Raw genomic sequence first — 15,614 nt, 5'->3', positions numbered from 1 at the left:
TCGCCGAGGCAAAATCTCTTTGGGTGTTTCCCGAAGCTCATCGGAGCACGACGCTAACTGCCGTTGATTTACATCTTGCAATCAAGGCCGCACAATACAATCGGCCCACCGCTTAGACACCATCAGGGGAAGGGAGAAAACACGAGCGTGCCTGGCTAGGTGGCCAGTGTCATGTCCCGCTTATTAGCCGATGTTTTGCCATGAATCAGTGGCAAAGGACGATACTGGCTGGTGTGGCTTTTCTTCGGATCTGTTGCGTTAAGGTTTAGCGCAATGGCGCTAATGCAACTGGATTACAGTGGGTCTCGGCTGCACCCACCCTGTAGCAGGCATGCATTGCCATAGCGAGACCGAGATGGCCAGATTCAAAGATCGTAGCTGGTCGTTGGTGCGTCATAGTGTTTCTCTTGCGCATCCCTACTAAAGATAAAACGAGCAATGGGGTTTATCGAAGATAAACTATCGTTATGTCCGGTCAACATGAGGGTATAACCTACCTTTAACGCCGGCCGGTCTCCAGACAACGAGATGCAAAACGAAGAGTTTGACCTTCGAAACTGCGAAAGGGCGACCCCAAGAATGTGACCTCCTGTTATCTCGATACCTTTCATCTACGAGTGAATCATCGCAGGGAAACCATCCACCATGGCAACGGCAAAGAGTGCACTTCCCGTCGTCTTTGGCGCCATGACGATTGGCAAGCCAGGCGTAGAGGGTGTCCGGGTTACAGAGCTTTCCGATGCTAAGGCCATGCTCGACACGTTCCAGTCCCATGGCCACAATGAGATAGATACAGCGCGACTGTATGGAGGTGGCTCATCGGAAGAATACTTGGGCCAGACCGACTGGCAGGGACGAGGCCTCGTTATGGACACGAAGCTATATCCCAACAAGGGCAGACAGATGGGCAATATGAGCTCAAACATCTACTCACACAGTCCTGAGGATCTCCGTCGAGGATTGAAGCAGAGCCTGGAAGCATTGAAAGCAGAGAAGATTGATATGTGGTACCTCCATGGTCCAGACCGCAATACACCTTTTGAAGACACACTTCGAGAAGTCAACCATTTGTACAAAGAAGGGTATTTTACACGTTTCGGTATCAGCAACTACATGTCGTGGGAGGTTGCGAAGATATGCGAGATATGCGAAAAGAACGGTTGGATAAAACCCTCCGTCTACCAAGGCATCTACAATGCTCTCCACCGAGCTATCGAGCCCGAACTCATGCCGTGCCTCCGTCACTACAACATCGCGCTCTATGCATTCCAACCTCTCGCAGGGGGATTCCTCACGTCGAGATATCGTCGCGACATGTCCAACGATCAATTCGAGTCCGGCTCGCGGTTCGATCCAAAGCGGTGGCAGGGCAATTTGCACCGTGGGAGGTATTGGAACAACTACTACTTTGACGCCCTCGACACGATTCGTCCAGTACTCCAGAAGCATAATCTTACAGAGACAGAGGCAGCCTTTGGATGGTTGTGTCATCACAGCGAGATGAGCAAAGAGAAGGGCGACAAGATCATCATTGGAGCCAGTAGTGTTAAGCAACTGGAGCAAAATCTTGCTGACCTAGAGAGGGGACCGCTTCCGGAAGAAGTGGTTGAAACATTGAATGCTGCGTGGTTGAATGTCAAAGGTGTCGTACCAAAATATTTCCACTAGGTAACAAAGGCTTAAAAGTGTCACCTAAGATAAACATCAAATCAGTTAATTTCAAACACTCGATGTATTCCCGTTGAGGTCCGTGATACTAAATGCTTTTAGCTCTTCCCCCCTTGTTTTCTCTTAGCAAACCAATTTTCAGCGCCGTTGCGGACAATCCGTCACGCAATCTAATAACAGCCGTTGGTTTTCATCTGAACTCTAAATCCGTCTTTGACTACTCGATGTTCTAAGTCAATCTTTCTGATTCTGATGCTGCTTACGCACCTTCCTTCCCCCTGCCAGCCCCCCCTCTTCCATCAGGGTCAATTCCTTCCCTTTCCTTGTGCAAGCTTCGGTCAAGTCATCTTTTAACCTCTCACCCTCTTACTAAATCTCAAAAAACTTTCCTTCCCAAACCCTCCTGAAGTGATCCAACCGCTCTTACAACCACAGAGATCAACCCGAAAGCAGACATCATACCGCCCGTATTGATACTGGGCGAGGCTGCAGGTCCGATGGTATTTCTCCATCCGGGAGTTCAAGTTGTCTGGGAGCACTTGCCCTACATCACTGACCTCGTCAATGATGTCAAAAGCCGCATTCTGCTGGGCACCGTGGCAACTCAAAATGATGTATACACGTTCATGACGTGGGTCTTTCATCGCTGGCGACCGGGCAACTGTATCAAGCCGCCCGCCAACAACACCGCGGCCAGCCTCGGCGCAGTAGGAGTAAAGGTCGGCCTTTTGGCAAGGGATGCCCCGGCCAGCTCTTCCCAGGCCGGGACTGCTCGTCCACGCGATCGAGCCAGTCAACTGCTGGTCATGGCCGAGGATCCGTCAACCGACAAACCCCACAGAAAGGAAGGTAGCCCGATCTATCCTCAGGCTCAATGGGCACCCTCCAGGGGCTTATCTTTCACGATGAAAGACAAGAAGAGTGGTTTTATCAGCGAAACTACTCCCTTCCACTACCTCTACCTACCAACCCGGGACCACGCTGGCATGAATGGCAGCGACCAGTGGTGGAGTGCCACATGCAGGCTCGCTCCTTGTCGATAAGACCGTTGGAACAACTGGTTAACACGCCACTCAGATCGTTTTCTTGTTTGTCCCATGTCAGCAACGAATGGTGGAGGTATTTACCAACAGTAAAATAAGTATCTCAAGCCATAGGAGGGCGTACCTTCGACCTGAACGAAGGGCATTGCCCCGTTCCTTGTCTGAATTCTTTGAAGTCGGTCTGATACATGGAAAAGCACCACAGACAATGCACCGTTCGCTACAGACCTTCACCACGATCGCCGCCCACACATGCATCCAGTGCTTCTCGTGTTGTGCCTCGCCGTCATGCTTTGTGGTCAAGATTCGACAGGAAGCGCATCTGGACTTGTTGTCGGAGCAGATAAATCACCCATGGCCCAGGCCATTTGAGGGTGTCTTCCTCCGCCAGGGTATTAAACGTTAATTCGGATATACTCAATGTTGAGAGTAGTAATACATATCAAGACCTCAGAGGTCCTGTTTATTACTATGGGTCCGTCAACCCCCCTAAAGGTAGTAAACCCTAGTTAAGGGGGTATCTATACCCTTGGTCTACTAACATTTATTACTCTGGCAGAGGTACACAGTTGTTGCCGGGACCATTGGCGATACAATAAGGGCAGCGATTCAGGTGTTTAGTGCATACTTTGTCTGAGAAAGGGTTGCCAACTTGAACACGATGCTCCGGCTTGGCTCGACACGTTTCCGTTTCTTGGATTCCAATTTGTCCGAAAAGCCATCTCGTTTGTTGACCCTGATGCTAAGGTATGCATTTAGAGCACCCATGTATTGTCTCGATGGCTGAGCATATTCAAGAAGTTCGCAGCCAGTATTAGCGAATTGAGTGTCGATTCAGGTGTCGGAAAGACCACGTGCAGGAGGTGGAGCATCGCCTCTTGCGGGCATGTCGATTGCACTAATCCAACACGTGGAAGAATGTGATGAAGATTAGGAGTTGAGTCTCCTTAAACCATCTCGATCTAAGATCACCTTATCAGTACTACCAACCTCCCCACTTGTCTACGTTCAGAGCATACATTAGGCTCATGTTCCGGAGGCTAAACTCTCCCAGTCTACCAGATAATCGGATACATCAAAGTCAGTGCCAACAAGGGAGTCGTCAGCCAACCGTGGCTCCAACTCCATCATCGTAAGAGGTAGTCGTGTCTCGTGAGGTGCATGCAATGTCGTCTTCGAATTATCTATGGGCCTTCCCGGATCTTTGTCAATGCCTTTCCGGTCATTCGAGGCGTCGGTCCTGGTCTGATTAGGGGACAGCTCAAGCTTGGGTCTCTTGAACCCGGAAATCTCCATGGCCGTGAATTCTGCCTTAGTGAGAGGTAATTTAGATACCAAGCATTGAAGAACGGAATGGGCCACTGTTTTCGAGTCTGATGACGTGTTGATCTTGTGCAGAATACTCAAAGCATCCCGAATGGCAAGGAGTATTGCGTCTCGCCGCGGAAGACGGCCGGTATCCTTGTCAAGGGCGATAGCACAGCACAGAAGGGCGGCAGTATCGAACACTGCACAAGCGATTGCATGAAACTTTGTATATCGAGGAAACAGGAAATCGAAGAAATTCCGTAGCGTTTCTATTGAAGACAGCGAGACATCAACAGCTGCCTTACAGAGCTCTGTCTCTGAAGAGTATTGGTACTGGGTGAGGTAAGGTTTGAGAGGGTGAAGCATCATTCCGTATGCTGTTGCATGTAGTTGAAGCCGTTGAAGAGGCACGTATGAGTATGTCAGGTCAAACTGTGTATCTGTGTCGACAGCCCGGTATGCAGGTGGGAATGATTGCATCCATTTAATGATCTTATCCCGATAAATCATGGTCTCTGATGGTGAGAGGCGGCCAACAACGGTGCCCACGTCGGTGCCACCGTCTTCAATCAAGGACTGTATAAGGCCACAGTGTAGAAGCATTGGGGTTATTGGCGAAGGTGGGCCAGTGCCTTGGACGGGTTCGTCCAGATGGGAGTCTGGAAGTTTAATGGAGATAGTAGTTGGGTTGATAAATCGTGGGCGGGAAAGAATATCAGACATTTGCCTGGATACTTTAGTGACTGAGCAAAGTGGAAGTTCGGAAGACAGAGATATGTACTGACCAGTCCCACGTATAGAGAATTGACCAGGCCCTCCGCCTTAATTCCTGTTCAAATTCGTTTCCTCGATGTTCGCAAGCAGCGTCATGGATTTATAGAAGCAGCGTCAGTGCAGGACAGGTTTGAAGGACATCCTTAGGCCTACCTAATTCTTGAGCCATCTGAATTGCAGCTCCTAATGCATGCCAGCTATCGACGGACCTTGCCTCAGACTTATACCAGTATGCTGCTAACAAGAGTTCCTGCACTTGATGGATCCCGCCCTCGCCCGGCGGAATAGACTGGCTGAGGTTTTGAGCGGCAGCGTGATACTTTTCCGTCAGGTCTTGGGCCGAATGACCCATCTCCTGTTCTACCCTCCGTTGCTTGGCCGTGTCGAGATACTGTAGCGAGCACGCACATATTCTCAAGATGCAGCACGTTAATTCTGAGCAAACACTCCGACGAAGAGTGCGGTCCGCCCACCATTTTCGGTAGTGCTCGAGGAACGAAGGCGGGTGAATGATGTAATAATGATAGTTGGCCCCTTCTAGAAAAGATTGAACCAGGAGATCTAATTGCATAAGAGAAAACGAGTTACAGTTATCGAATTAATGCTTACCAGTATATGGGCGAGGTGGTAGAGCTTGTAAGGCTCTGTCCAATGTAACGGGGTCTGGCCGGGTCCGTTGGAATGCTCCAGTGTTGTTGATTGCTGGGAACGCTGCGTCTGGACTCACTGTGTGCGCGTAGTCCACTGTGAAACCCCTAATTGAGTCGGTCTCGTCATGAGAACCATCAAAGGACCTCAGGGACGTTGCCCTATCTGCAGCATCTATCAAGAGAGAGGAGTCGTTGGCACTTGAAGACTCTGTCAAGGGGGCAAAGTGGCAGAGATGCGGCACATTTCTTGCTTGGCAATGGCGACATGGCCAGTCTCGGCTGCACTGACATTGCGTTAGGTCCAGTCTTAAGCTATCGGACGTGATCGTATACCTTCTGCTTGCGCCGTTTACACTCAGAACACGAAGCAGGGTGTTGAGATGGCCGTCTGTCGAGGGCTGGTTCGAGCATTTCAACTGTTTCGGGGCTCATCTGCTTCCGCGAGCAAGTTCCGGATGCTCTGGAATTGAAGTTCTGGGGATCAATCTAGGGATGCTAGTGCTGAAATCGCTTGGCTTAGTGCCTAGGTCAGGCAAGAGGTCTCGACACCCACCAATGTAGGTGCTAATATCGGCAGATGCTAAGCGAGCGAGGGCAGCCTTGGTGAAGTGAGGTCGCTAAAGCAGTACATAGTACAGTACCAACCTACAAAGACACGGAAAGTCAAAACTCGCAACGGCATAAGCACCTCCCAGAACGTAGCGTTAGACTCCATCAAGACTTGCCTGCAAGCACCTTCACGCAACATGACATACTTCACTCTCAACCAACTCTCGTCTAACAAACCACTCGGCATCTTTAGCAACATAAGAAACCCAGTCATGATAGACAGGGGTCAACTCCTTCTGCACGTGACTATGGGTGACAGAGTCCCCACTACTTTGGCCGCTGGCGCCTGGTGTCTGCATTGCCTGAAACGCGCTGCTGCCTGCGTCTCTACAGTCACATAAATACAGACTACATCGGTCTGTCCTGAAGTGTTGTTGCTGGCATCAACAACTAATTCCTGCCTCATTCTTTGACCATGCCAAAGTCAGCGAATACAGCAGATGAATACGAGTTTGTGAGTCATGATGAAACTGCACTGAGCCCCGAAGTGCTCGATAAAATCCGCGAGTGGCTTCAGCCCACGGATTACTTGGCCGAGTCTGGCGAGTTCCGCCGCCATCTCGCGTCGCAGGCTCCCGGCACCGGGCTTTGGATCTGCGAGACAGATGAGTATCGAAAATGGCACGACTCTCCAGATCATGGGAGCCTGTGGATCAAAGGCATCCCCGGCGCGGGCAAGTCCGTAACGGCGGCATCCATCATTCAGCACCTGCGCGTGACTGAGGATTGCCCAATCCTGTTCTTCTTTTTTCGAAATATCGTCGCAGCCAACTTCACGCCGCGTGCCCTGTTCCAGGACTGGCTTGCACAACTTCTACCTCACTCTCCTAGGCTGCAATTTGCTCTTCAGTCCCGACTCGACAGCAGTCTGGCCGAGACTTCAGACAATGATCTCATCCAGCTTTTCCTAGATGGCGTCTCGTCAGTGTCAAAGTTGTACTGCGTTGCAGATGCCCTCGATGAGATGACAAGTGATAATAAGCCGTTCCTTGATAAACTGAACGGCCTGGCAACATATCGCCCCCGCTCGCTCAAGCTCCTCATCACCAGTAGACCGAAGCAATATCTACAAAGCGCGTTACGAGACTCGTCAATCGTGCATATCAGCCTCCAGCAACAGCTTGTGGATGCTGACATTCTATCGTACCTCAATCATCGCTTTGATACCGCACCGAAGTCTGACGCTCGAGATCGAATCAAACAACAGGTCGTCAGCATGGTTGCGAGGAGGTCCGAGAGCTTGTTCCTTTACGCCAAGCTCACGATGGACCAGGTAGAAGCAGCCTTACTGGTGAATGATCTTTTAGACATCAATAAGCTAGAAGAATCACTCCCGGTCGGGCTGGAGGAGATGTATACGACCGTGCTGGCGAAGCAACGTCAAGAGAATGGGGTCAGTATCGAAGTGCAGGTGCTAGTCCTCGAAGCAGTCACCCATGCGTCCCGACCTTTGCGCCTATACGAGTTGGCAAGCCTCATCAAATGCATCTGCCCAGAAGCCAAAGCTCCGACAGGGTTCAAGACTCTTGTTGCGACTTGCTGCGGACCATTGGTGGAAATTTTAGAAGATGAGACATTGCAAGTGATCCATCACTCCTTCACCGAATTCTTGCGGGGCGATAGCCGTAATGTGACGGCCGATGATGCCTCCATAAGTCAATTCCCGGTCATCGTGTCAGACAAAGCCCATAAGAGGATGGCCATCAGCTGTCTCCAATATCTTCAGTCCGGCTCCCTGCTCCTCGAGAATGAGATTGCCGGCGGTGCGGCTCACAAGGCCTCTGTCATCTTCAATGCACCTAGTCATCAGGTTGATCTCGATGAACGGCACTATAGACGTTCTATCTTGGGGATGAAAGAAGAGAGAGATGCCTTCAATTACAGGGAGGCTCGCTTGCTCCATCCATTTCTCAGCTATGCCGTGGAAAATTGGTCTTTCCATGCCAGTCGCTACGATGTGAGAGATGAAGAGCTCTTCGCTGCCATCGCTGGATTTCTCAACCCAAATAGTCTGGCTTTCTTACGATGGCTGGTCCTGCAGTGGGGTTCAACAACAAAAGCTAAAGAGAGCACCGAAGGCATCCCAACAGCACTTCACATAGCAGCTTTCTCGGGTCTTTCTGAGCTTGCCAACCAATTGATACAACAGGGCTCGTCCGTTTCTGATGTGGATGCGCAGGACCGTATTCCGCTGCACTGGGCTGCTACAAATGGGCATGCTAAAGTAGCTTCACTTCTCATTCAGCATGGGAGTAACCCCGACGCCGAAGATGGACGTGGTTTAAAGCCATTACATCTTGCTGCACGCAAAAACCATGCTGCTGTGGTGACAATTCTGCTCGAAGCTGGTGTTGAACCAGATACTATCAAAACCAAAGAAAACCACGCGGGCCGTCTCTTAGGTGGCGAGAAGAGAACAAAGGGGGAAACCGCTATCCTCTATGTCAGTGAAGGTGGCCACACAGAATCCGTCAAGGCGATAGTACCATTCTGTAAACCAGCCACTCTGGAAGAATTGTTGTGCGAATGCTGTCGATACGGCCGCGTCGATGCTGTCTTGGCTATACTCGACATCTCAGATGTCTCTGCCGATGCCGTTTCCTATGGAGCCACTGCTCTCTACTTCGCTTGTCATTCGGCCAGTGTGCAGATTGCTGAAGCTCTCATTAAGCGAGGGGCCGATGTGTGCAAACCTTCAGAATGGGCACCACGGCAAGTGATAAATGGTGGCTACAGAAGGGCCGCTGTTGCTACACCACCTTTACACCGTCTAGTCCAAGACTGGGGCACGCACAATGATAAAGAATGTCGCGCCATCTTAAACATGCTAATCAAAGCCAATGTCGATCTCGAGCAGCTTGACGGCCGGGGAAATACTCCTTTACTCATAGCAGCTGGAGCTCCGGACAGAAGCAACCGAAGACATCTCAATATACCAGCTATTCAGCCCTTGCTAGACGCAGGTGCCGACGTCAAAGTACTCCACAGCAGTGGTGATACAGCCCTCCACCTAGTTCTTCGGGCGCACCGCAGTCCTGAGGCTGTGCAGGCTCTTGTCGAGCATGGTAGTGACCCGAATCAGAAGGGAAATTATGGGCAGACGGCCTTGCACTGCTCCATGCAGCAGACTGGGATGGTGCAAGGAACTGAGAACACCGAAGACATTGTAAGATACTTGCTCGAACACGGTGCAGATCCTAACCAAGCAGATGATCGCGGTAATACCCCGGTGTATCAGGCAATGTCGGCAGGGCCAGAGGTGTTCCAGATACTCCTGTCAAGATGCAACAATGTTCTGGTTAAGAAGCAATGCTGGTTCCTTCTGTCATCCGAATATCACCATGAAAAGTTCGTCAAGTATCTGGATCTTCTGCTGGCAGAAGGCATTGATATCAACATACGAAATAAGAATGGCCGTACTCTCTACCTCTGCTGCTTAAATTCGGATGAAAAGTTGCGAACCCTTCGAGATCGGGGGGCAAAATCTGACGTTGTCGACAACAGCGGGAACAATTCTCTGCATATTCTTTGCCAAGGTTCTTCATGTGTGCGCGAGCGACTGGAGAAGCTTATTGCCAATGACGGGCTAGATCCGCTTACCACAAATGGAGCAGGGAATACTCTGCTCCACGATGTCGCATACTGGTACACTAGTGAGCCAAAGATGGCTGAGTACGTGCGCTGGATTGTTAGTCTCGGTGTACCTGTCAACGCTGTGAATAATGAAGGGTCTACTGCATTGCATGTGTTGCAACGAGGGTGCCCTTCAGGCAGCACTATTCATCACGATCGCCGCGTTCACTTTGTCGAAGCAGTCAACGGGAATAAAGATCTCAAGTTCGAGATTCGAGACAAGAACGGCCTGACTCCACTTCACCTAGCAGTCATGCAGTCGGAAACCGAAGTGGCAACCTTATTGGCTGCTGGCGCAGAATTGAGATTCTTGACAGAGGACTCGCAAAATGTATTGCATCTCGCCAGCCGAGCACGTCAACCCAACATACTGGGACAAATCCTAGAGCACGCCGCATGTCCCGACGTGAATCAGCGGGACTCGTTTGGCCGGACGCCTCTGCACTACGCTTGCAGTTCTGGAGACCCGGAATCGGTAGCACTTTTCCTTAGGCACGGCGCCGATGTTCACGCAGTCGACTCGGACAAGCGCACCCCTTTACATGCATGTGTCGAGTTCACCGCAGAGCAGGACATCTGGGACTTGCACAGTCAGAGCGATGCATGGCTACGAGGGCCGCCGCGAGATCCTCTTCGACCAGGCGCTCGGCCACGACGGCTCTCCGAGCTATGGTATCGATACCGATATGGCTCACCAAGGCCCGGCATTCGAAGGACCTACTTCTCGGGCGTGGGCGTGATTGTGAAAATGCTGCTAGATGCTCGAGCAGATGTTTCGGCAGCGGAGAAACAGAACCACACGGCTCTGGATCTCGCGCTCCAGGCAGGCTGTGCCGAGGTCGTTGAGGTATTCGCCACGGATGAAGAGCTATTTGCTGATTTCATAAAAGGCGTGGAGAATGATCCCAAAAATTCAGAGCGCTCTGACCAGATTCAGAAGTATATGAGGGCTCAAATGACTCTAATGCAGCCGCGCTCATCTTTGCAAGCACTAGAAGGAGACAAAGTTGCATACGATGAGGTTGCTAAATCACCTAACCTATTCCTCGAGCTTCTCACAAGCGAAGACGCTGCAAAACTGGTAAATGAAGGCTTTGCGAACGATAGTCTGGCCCCTTCGCATTACAGACTCCTAGAAGAAATCATGAAGCCTGGTCATTTACAACTGACTGAGCTGGTGTCGCAGCTAGTGTTACATTATAGCACGTACGAATCTGTTAGAGAAAAGGTTGAGAGAGCGCGTTCGGCAGGCGAGCGTTATATTGACAATCCGGCATTCACGGCGCTCCAGTTGGCGTGTAGATCGGAAAAGCCTAATTTGCAAGTTTTGAAGCTCCTTGTGGAGAAGCTTCACGTTGACGTCAACGCTTCATGTGCAACCCATCACGGAGATATCTACGACCGCGAGTCAGACTTAGTTCCCGGAGGGACTGCACTACATGTGCTAGCATCAGCAGATACTTGGTGGCAAATGGACGCGATGAGATACCTGATTGCCAAAGGTGCTGATGTCAACGCGCAAGATGAGAAGGGGCAAACCCCGATCCACGTAGCGGCTCGTGGAATGGCACGTGACAACCAAAGCATCCATGGCTTCTGGAGACTGAGTGCTGTACGAGTCCTTCTCAGTCATGGGGCCGATCCCAATATCTTGGATTACAAAGGGTTATCGTCTCTTCACAAAGCATCAGCCGCGCCTGATGTCATGCGAGAGCTGCTACGTAACGGCGCGGATCCAACAGCTACAAAGCAAAACCCTCTGTTTCAGGCCATATACGACCAGAATTTAGCCGCACTCGAAACCCTTCTTGATAATGGAGTTAGCGTGGATTCTCTTGACGAACGGCGCCATAGCCGAGATGTGCACTATACGCTGAAAGAGCCACGGAAGGTATATGCTCTCCTTTGTGCGGCGTTCGCGGAGCAGCTGAATCGGCATGTCCCACAAACGGTGCCACTACTGCGAGCACTCATCGAGCGTGGAGCCGATTTGTATTTGCCTTTGAATGATAATGAAAAAATGATACACTTCCTCTTTGAGTGGCCAGTATTCGACGTGCTCGACACGTTACTCAAAGACCCTTGCGTGTCTCGAATCGACTTCAACCACCGGGACCAGCGTGGGCGAACAGTCCTGATGGCTGCGTGTGACTGGCGCGAAGTTCTGCCTGGATACTCGCACCTACACTGGGATCCAAAGGCCCCTGGGCCACCGCTACGTATCCTCGATCGCAAAGCGGATGCGACGTTAGTTGACAACAGCGGGAAGACAGCGCTTCATCACCTCTTGAATAACCCCGGTATGCCTGACGATGTTCTTGTGCAATTCATCAACCGCAAAGAAGTGGCTCCTACCCTTTTGAAGAAAGACGGCGATGGGCTCACGCCGTTTCATTACGCTCTCCGTATTCTCCGCCCAGTTATCTGCGACCTGCTTCTTTCCAAAGGTGCTAGTCTACTAGAGCCCGACCCGGCCGGGCTCACATGCTTGCATTACATAGCAAATCAATGTCTCACGACCACTCGCTCTCGAGGTGCGGAGGGGCACTTAAACATAGATCTACCAAAAGACTACTTCGATCATTGTCTGGCTCTCTGGCAGAGATTCATCAAAGAAGGAGGCTCGATCAATGTTAAAGATGATGCGGGTAACACTCCCCTTCTTGCGTATCTATCAGCACCCGACATGTACAACCCTTCAAGCAATACTTACACTTGCCACGTTGACCACTACGACAAGCTGTTTCCGACCGACTGTGGCGTTGATGTGTTTGCGGCAAACCACGAAGGCGAAACGGCTTTGCATATTATAACCAAGCGAGGGAAAAATTATTACGTCAAAGAAGGGCATGACAAGGCTCTTTTCGAATTAATGATGGCCAAGGGATTGGACCCATTGAAGGAAGACGTGAAAGGACGTAGTGCGCTCGACGTGGCGAGTGCTTGTGAAAAAGAGGATATCGTCAAACTGCTAAGAAGGAAGTAAACGAGTTCAGTTCGTAAGACGTAGTTTAGCTCTACAATAGGGTCACTGGTACCTCGAATTGATTTCTCTAGGACTACTTGCCTCTAACACAGTGCTTGGTTCACAACACATAAGCATAGATTTCTTGGCATTGCAACTCAAAAATGAGTCGAGAGCAAACCTAGTAGATACACACACAGCAAGTGACAACTTTGCTGAGGATGTTGTAGAGATGGAGAGTTGGATGTCAGTAGGCATTCTCAATTTTCGGGCTTTTCGCCGGTATCGACCTCAATATTATGGAGACGTCATCATGCCTCCACTCCTGGCTGCAGGTTAAGATCGACACAGAGTTGCATCTGCCAATCCGAAGAGGCAATTTGTCACGCGACCAAAGGAAAAGGAGGCCAACTTCTCCGAAGTCTGTCTGGGATAGCATTCCCCCGCATTTCACTCGGCCGTTATGCCTTGTGTTGGCGGACATAGTTGTCAAATCTTGCGGCGATGGTTTCGGGAGCGGGCTTGCTAGACTTGAAATCGACCGAAAATCTCAGTCTTCCCTGCTAGTCTACCATGGAAAGTCGCAGTATCAAAGTTGTACAAGCAAACATTGTAACCGTGGTTCATACTAGTAATTCACTTCCCCGCCCTCCAATGGTGGTGCCCCGCTCATAGACAGTCAAGATTGAATACAAAAGGCGGTGCCGTGGCCGCTCAAGATAAAGTTCTACATTCTAGTATGGTTCTACCTCCGTTCTTGAAGGGAACTTCGAGATGGCTGTACCCTCACTATTTACTCTACTAGTGGCGGCTACTTCATTGGTAGCAGGCTATGTTTCTAACAAGCCTGGCAGCAATGCCCGTTATCCAATGAATGCTCCGTACCAGCAGTCATTTCAGGATGGCTACTCAATACTGAAGCATGTTGGTGGTTACGGACCATATGCCAACCGCGCTTCCTATGGCATTGGACGCGATCCACCTGATGGTTGCGTTGTTGATCAAGTCTTGATGCTTCGCCGCCACGGAGAACGGTTCCCATTGGTAGCTCAGGGAGAGGGCATGATCAAAGTCCTTGACAAGCTTTATAAATCTAGTAGCAGTGGAAAGTGGACAGATGACCTTCAATTTTTGAATCATTGGGACTTCTTCATCCCAGATCTTGGTTATCTTGAATTGGAGTCCTCTGCCGGTCCCTACTCGGGTCTCCTAGGAACTTATACACACGGTGCAGAGTATCGCGCAAGGTACGGACACCTGTGGGATGGACAGACAACTGTCCCAATATTCGTAGCGGACTGGATGCGCGTTACTCAGACAGCTCGAAAATTTGGTGCGTATTGCTATCATGTACCCCTGAGGAGCTCAAATGTGGTTCATTGTCACTAGATACATCTTGTGCTAATGAACGTGCTGCAGGAGAGGGTTTCTTTGGTTGGAACTACTCAACATCAGCCGCAATCAACTTGATATCTGAAGATGCAAATATGGGTGCCAACAGCCTCACACCGAAGTGTCCTGCGGACGAGGCTATCGTCTGCAAGAACTTGACGAACTACATGCCACAGTTTGATGTTGCAGCGGCCAGACTGAACGGGCAAAACTCGGGTCTTGCGCTCAACTCCTCGGACATATTCACTCTCATGCGTAAGATATTGTCCCCCTTTGCGCATCACAACTCAACACTAAGTAAAATAATCAGAAATGGCAGCGTTTGAGCTCAACGTCAGGGGTTTTTCGGACTGGATCGACGTTTTCACCATGGATGAGTGGCTAAGCTTCGGCTACACTCAGGATCTCTACTTCTACTACTGTGCAGGGTAAAGTCTCTCATGACTAATTTGCGGCAGACTACTAACCCCGGACAGGCCTGGCGATGAGAAAATGAAGGCGGTTGGCGCTGTGTACGCTAATGCCACTTTACACCTCTTGAACGAAGGACCCGAGAAGTCGGGACCCATCTTCTTCAGTTTGTAGGTTTCCAACTCCCAATTGGTGTTTTGAACTTTCACTAATATGGTCTAAAGCTCCCATGACACCAGCATCACACCTGTACTCGCCGCACTCGGCATTTCTAGTCCCGCAGAGGATCTGCCCCTAGATCACATCCCTTTCCCAAATCAGTACTCAATCGGAGACGTTATGCCAATGGGGGGTCATCTCACAATTGAACGCCTGGCGTGCAATGCAACTGCGGTGAGCGAGGAGGATACGTATGTCCGAATTGTGCTGAACGAGGCCGTGGTCCCTTTCGAGGGATGCCAAAACGGCCCGGGGTTTTCCTGCTCTCTCGCCAACTACACCGAGAAAGTGAGCAAGACACTTCCGGATTTCTCAACCACTTGCAACATTTCTGCGAGCGATCCGCAATATTTATCTTTTTTCTGGGACTACAATACTACCTCGGACTGGAACTTTCAGACGGAGGACTACATACCATATCAAGCCTCAGCTTCTGTGTAGAAATTACCAGCCAGATGTAGTTTAAAACCATACTCCGAGTCGAATAAAAAGAAATTACAGCATCTTCGTGTATGATACCGATTGATTTTTAGGTGTTGTAATGATAGGCGGCCAAATTTGTTCACTTGCGAAGTGACTCGTGGAGAACCCAAATTGTTTACAATTCCATCCTATCTTTCGCGGCTCTTGCCTTTTCGTTTCGATTTCCGAAAATTTTTCCCTCTTTCGTTTTACACAACAGTCTTGAGGCTTTCTCCAGGTCTACCTCATCCAATACACCATCTTGTCCAGCCTCTCTTCTGAGATGTTTTCGATTCGGATTTCGCGAACCACCAATACTCACTCATCACTCAGCTCGGGACTTCTCCTCATTCCAAACGTCGGTACAGGTCACACCAAAAACTGACAAAACCATGTCCGACTCGGGTATCACCTACGGCGAGGCCGCACCTGCCCCCCGAATCATTCAGCCCGATGACAATGGCTGGAGTTTCTCCTCTC

The 15,614-nt window shown here is 50.3% G+C and overlaps 2 protein-coding genes across 2 annotated transcripts; both read left to right on the top strand.

The window, feature by feature from the left end:
- Positions 1–645: 645 nt before the first annotated feature.
- On the top strand, positions 646–1,668 carry UCRPA7_8520 (putative aldo keto reductase protein; the record flags this gene model as incomplete). Its single annotated transcript, XM_007921032.1, has 1 exon — positions 646–1,668. The coding sequence occupies one exon, from the start codon at positions 646–648 to the stop codon at positions 1,666–1,668; it is 1,023 nt and encodes a 340-aa protein (XP_007919223.1).
- A 12,469-nt stretch (positions 1,669–14,137) lies between these two features.
- On the top strand, positions 14,138–14,627 carry UCRPA7_8519 (putative 3-phytase b protein; the record flags this gene model as incomplete). Its single annotated transcript, XM_007921031.1, has 3 exons — positions 14,138–14,297; positions 14,353–14,470; positions 14,519–14,627. 3 exons carry the CDS (start codon positions 14,138–14,140, stop codon positions 14,625–14,627), a joined length of 387 nt encoding a protein of 128 aa, XP_007919222.1.
- Between the last annotated feature and the right edge of the window lie 987 nt (positions 14,628–15,614).

Source organism: Phaeoacremonium minimum (genome assembly GCF_000392275.1).
Source record: "Phaeoacremonium minimum UCRPA7 unplaced genomic scaffold PA7_03_scaffold_597, whole genome shotgun sequence".
NCBI lineage: Eukaryota > Fungi > Ascomycota > Sordariomycetes > Togniniales > Togniniaceae > Phaeoacremonium > Phaeoacremonium minimum.
This window is presented reverse-complemented; position numbering and strand designations above follow the sequence as displayed.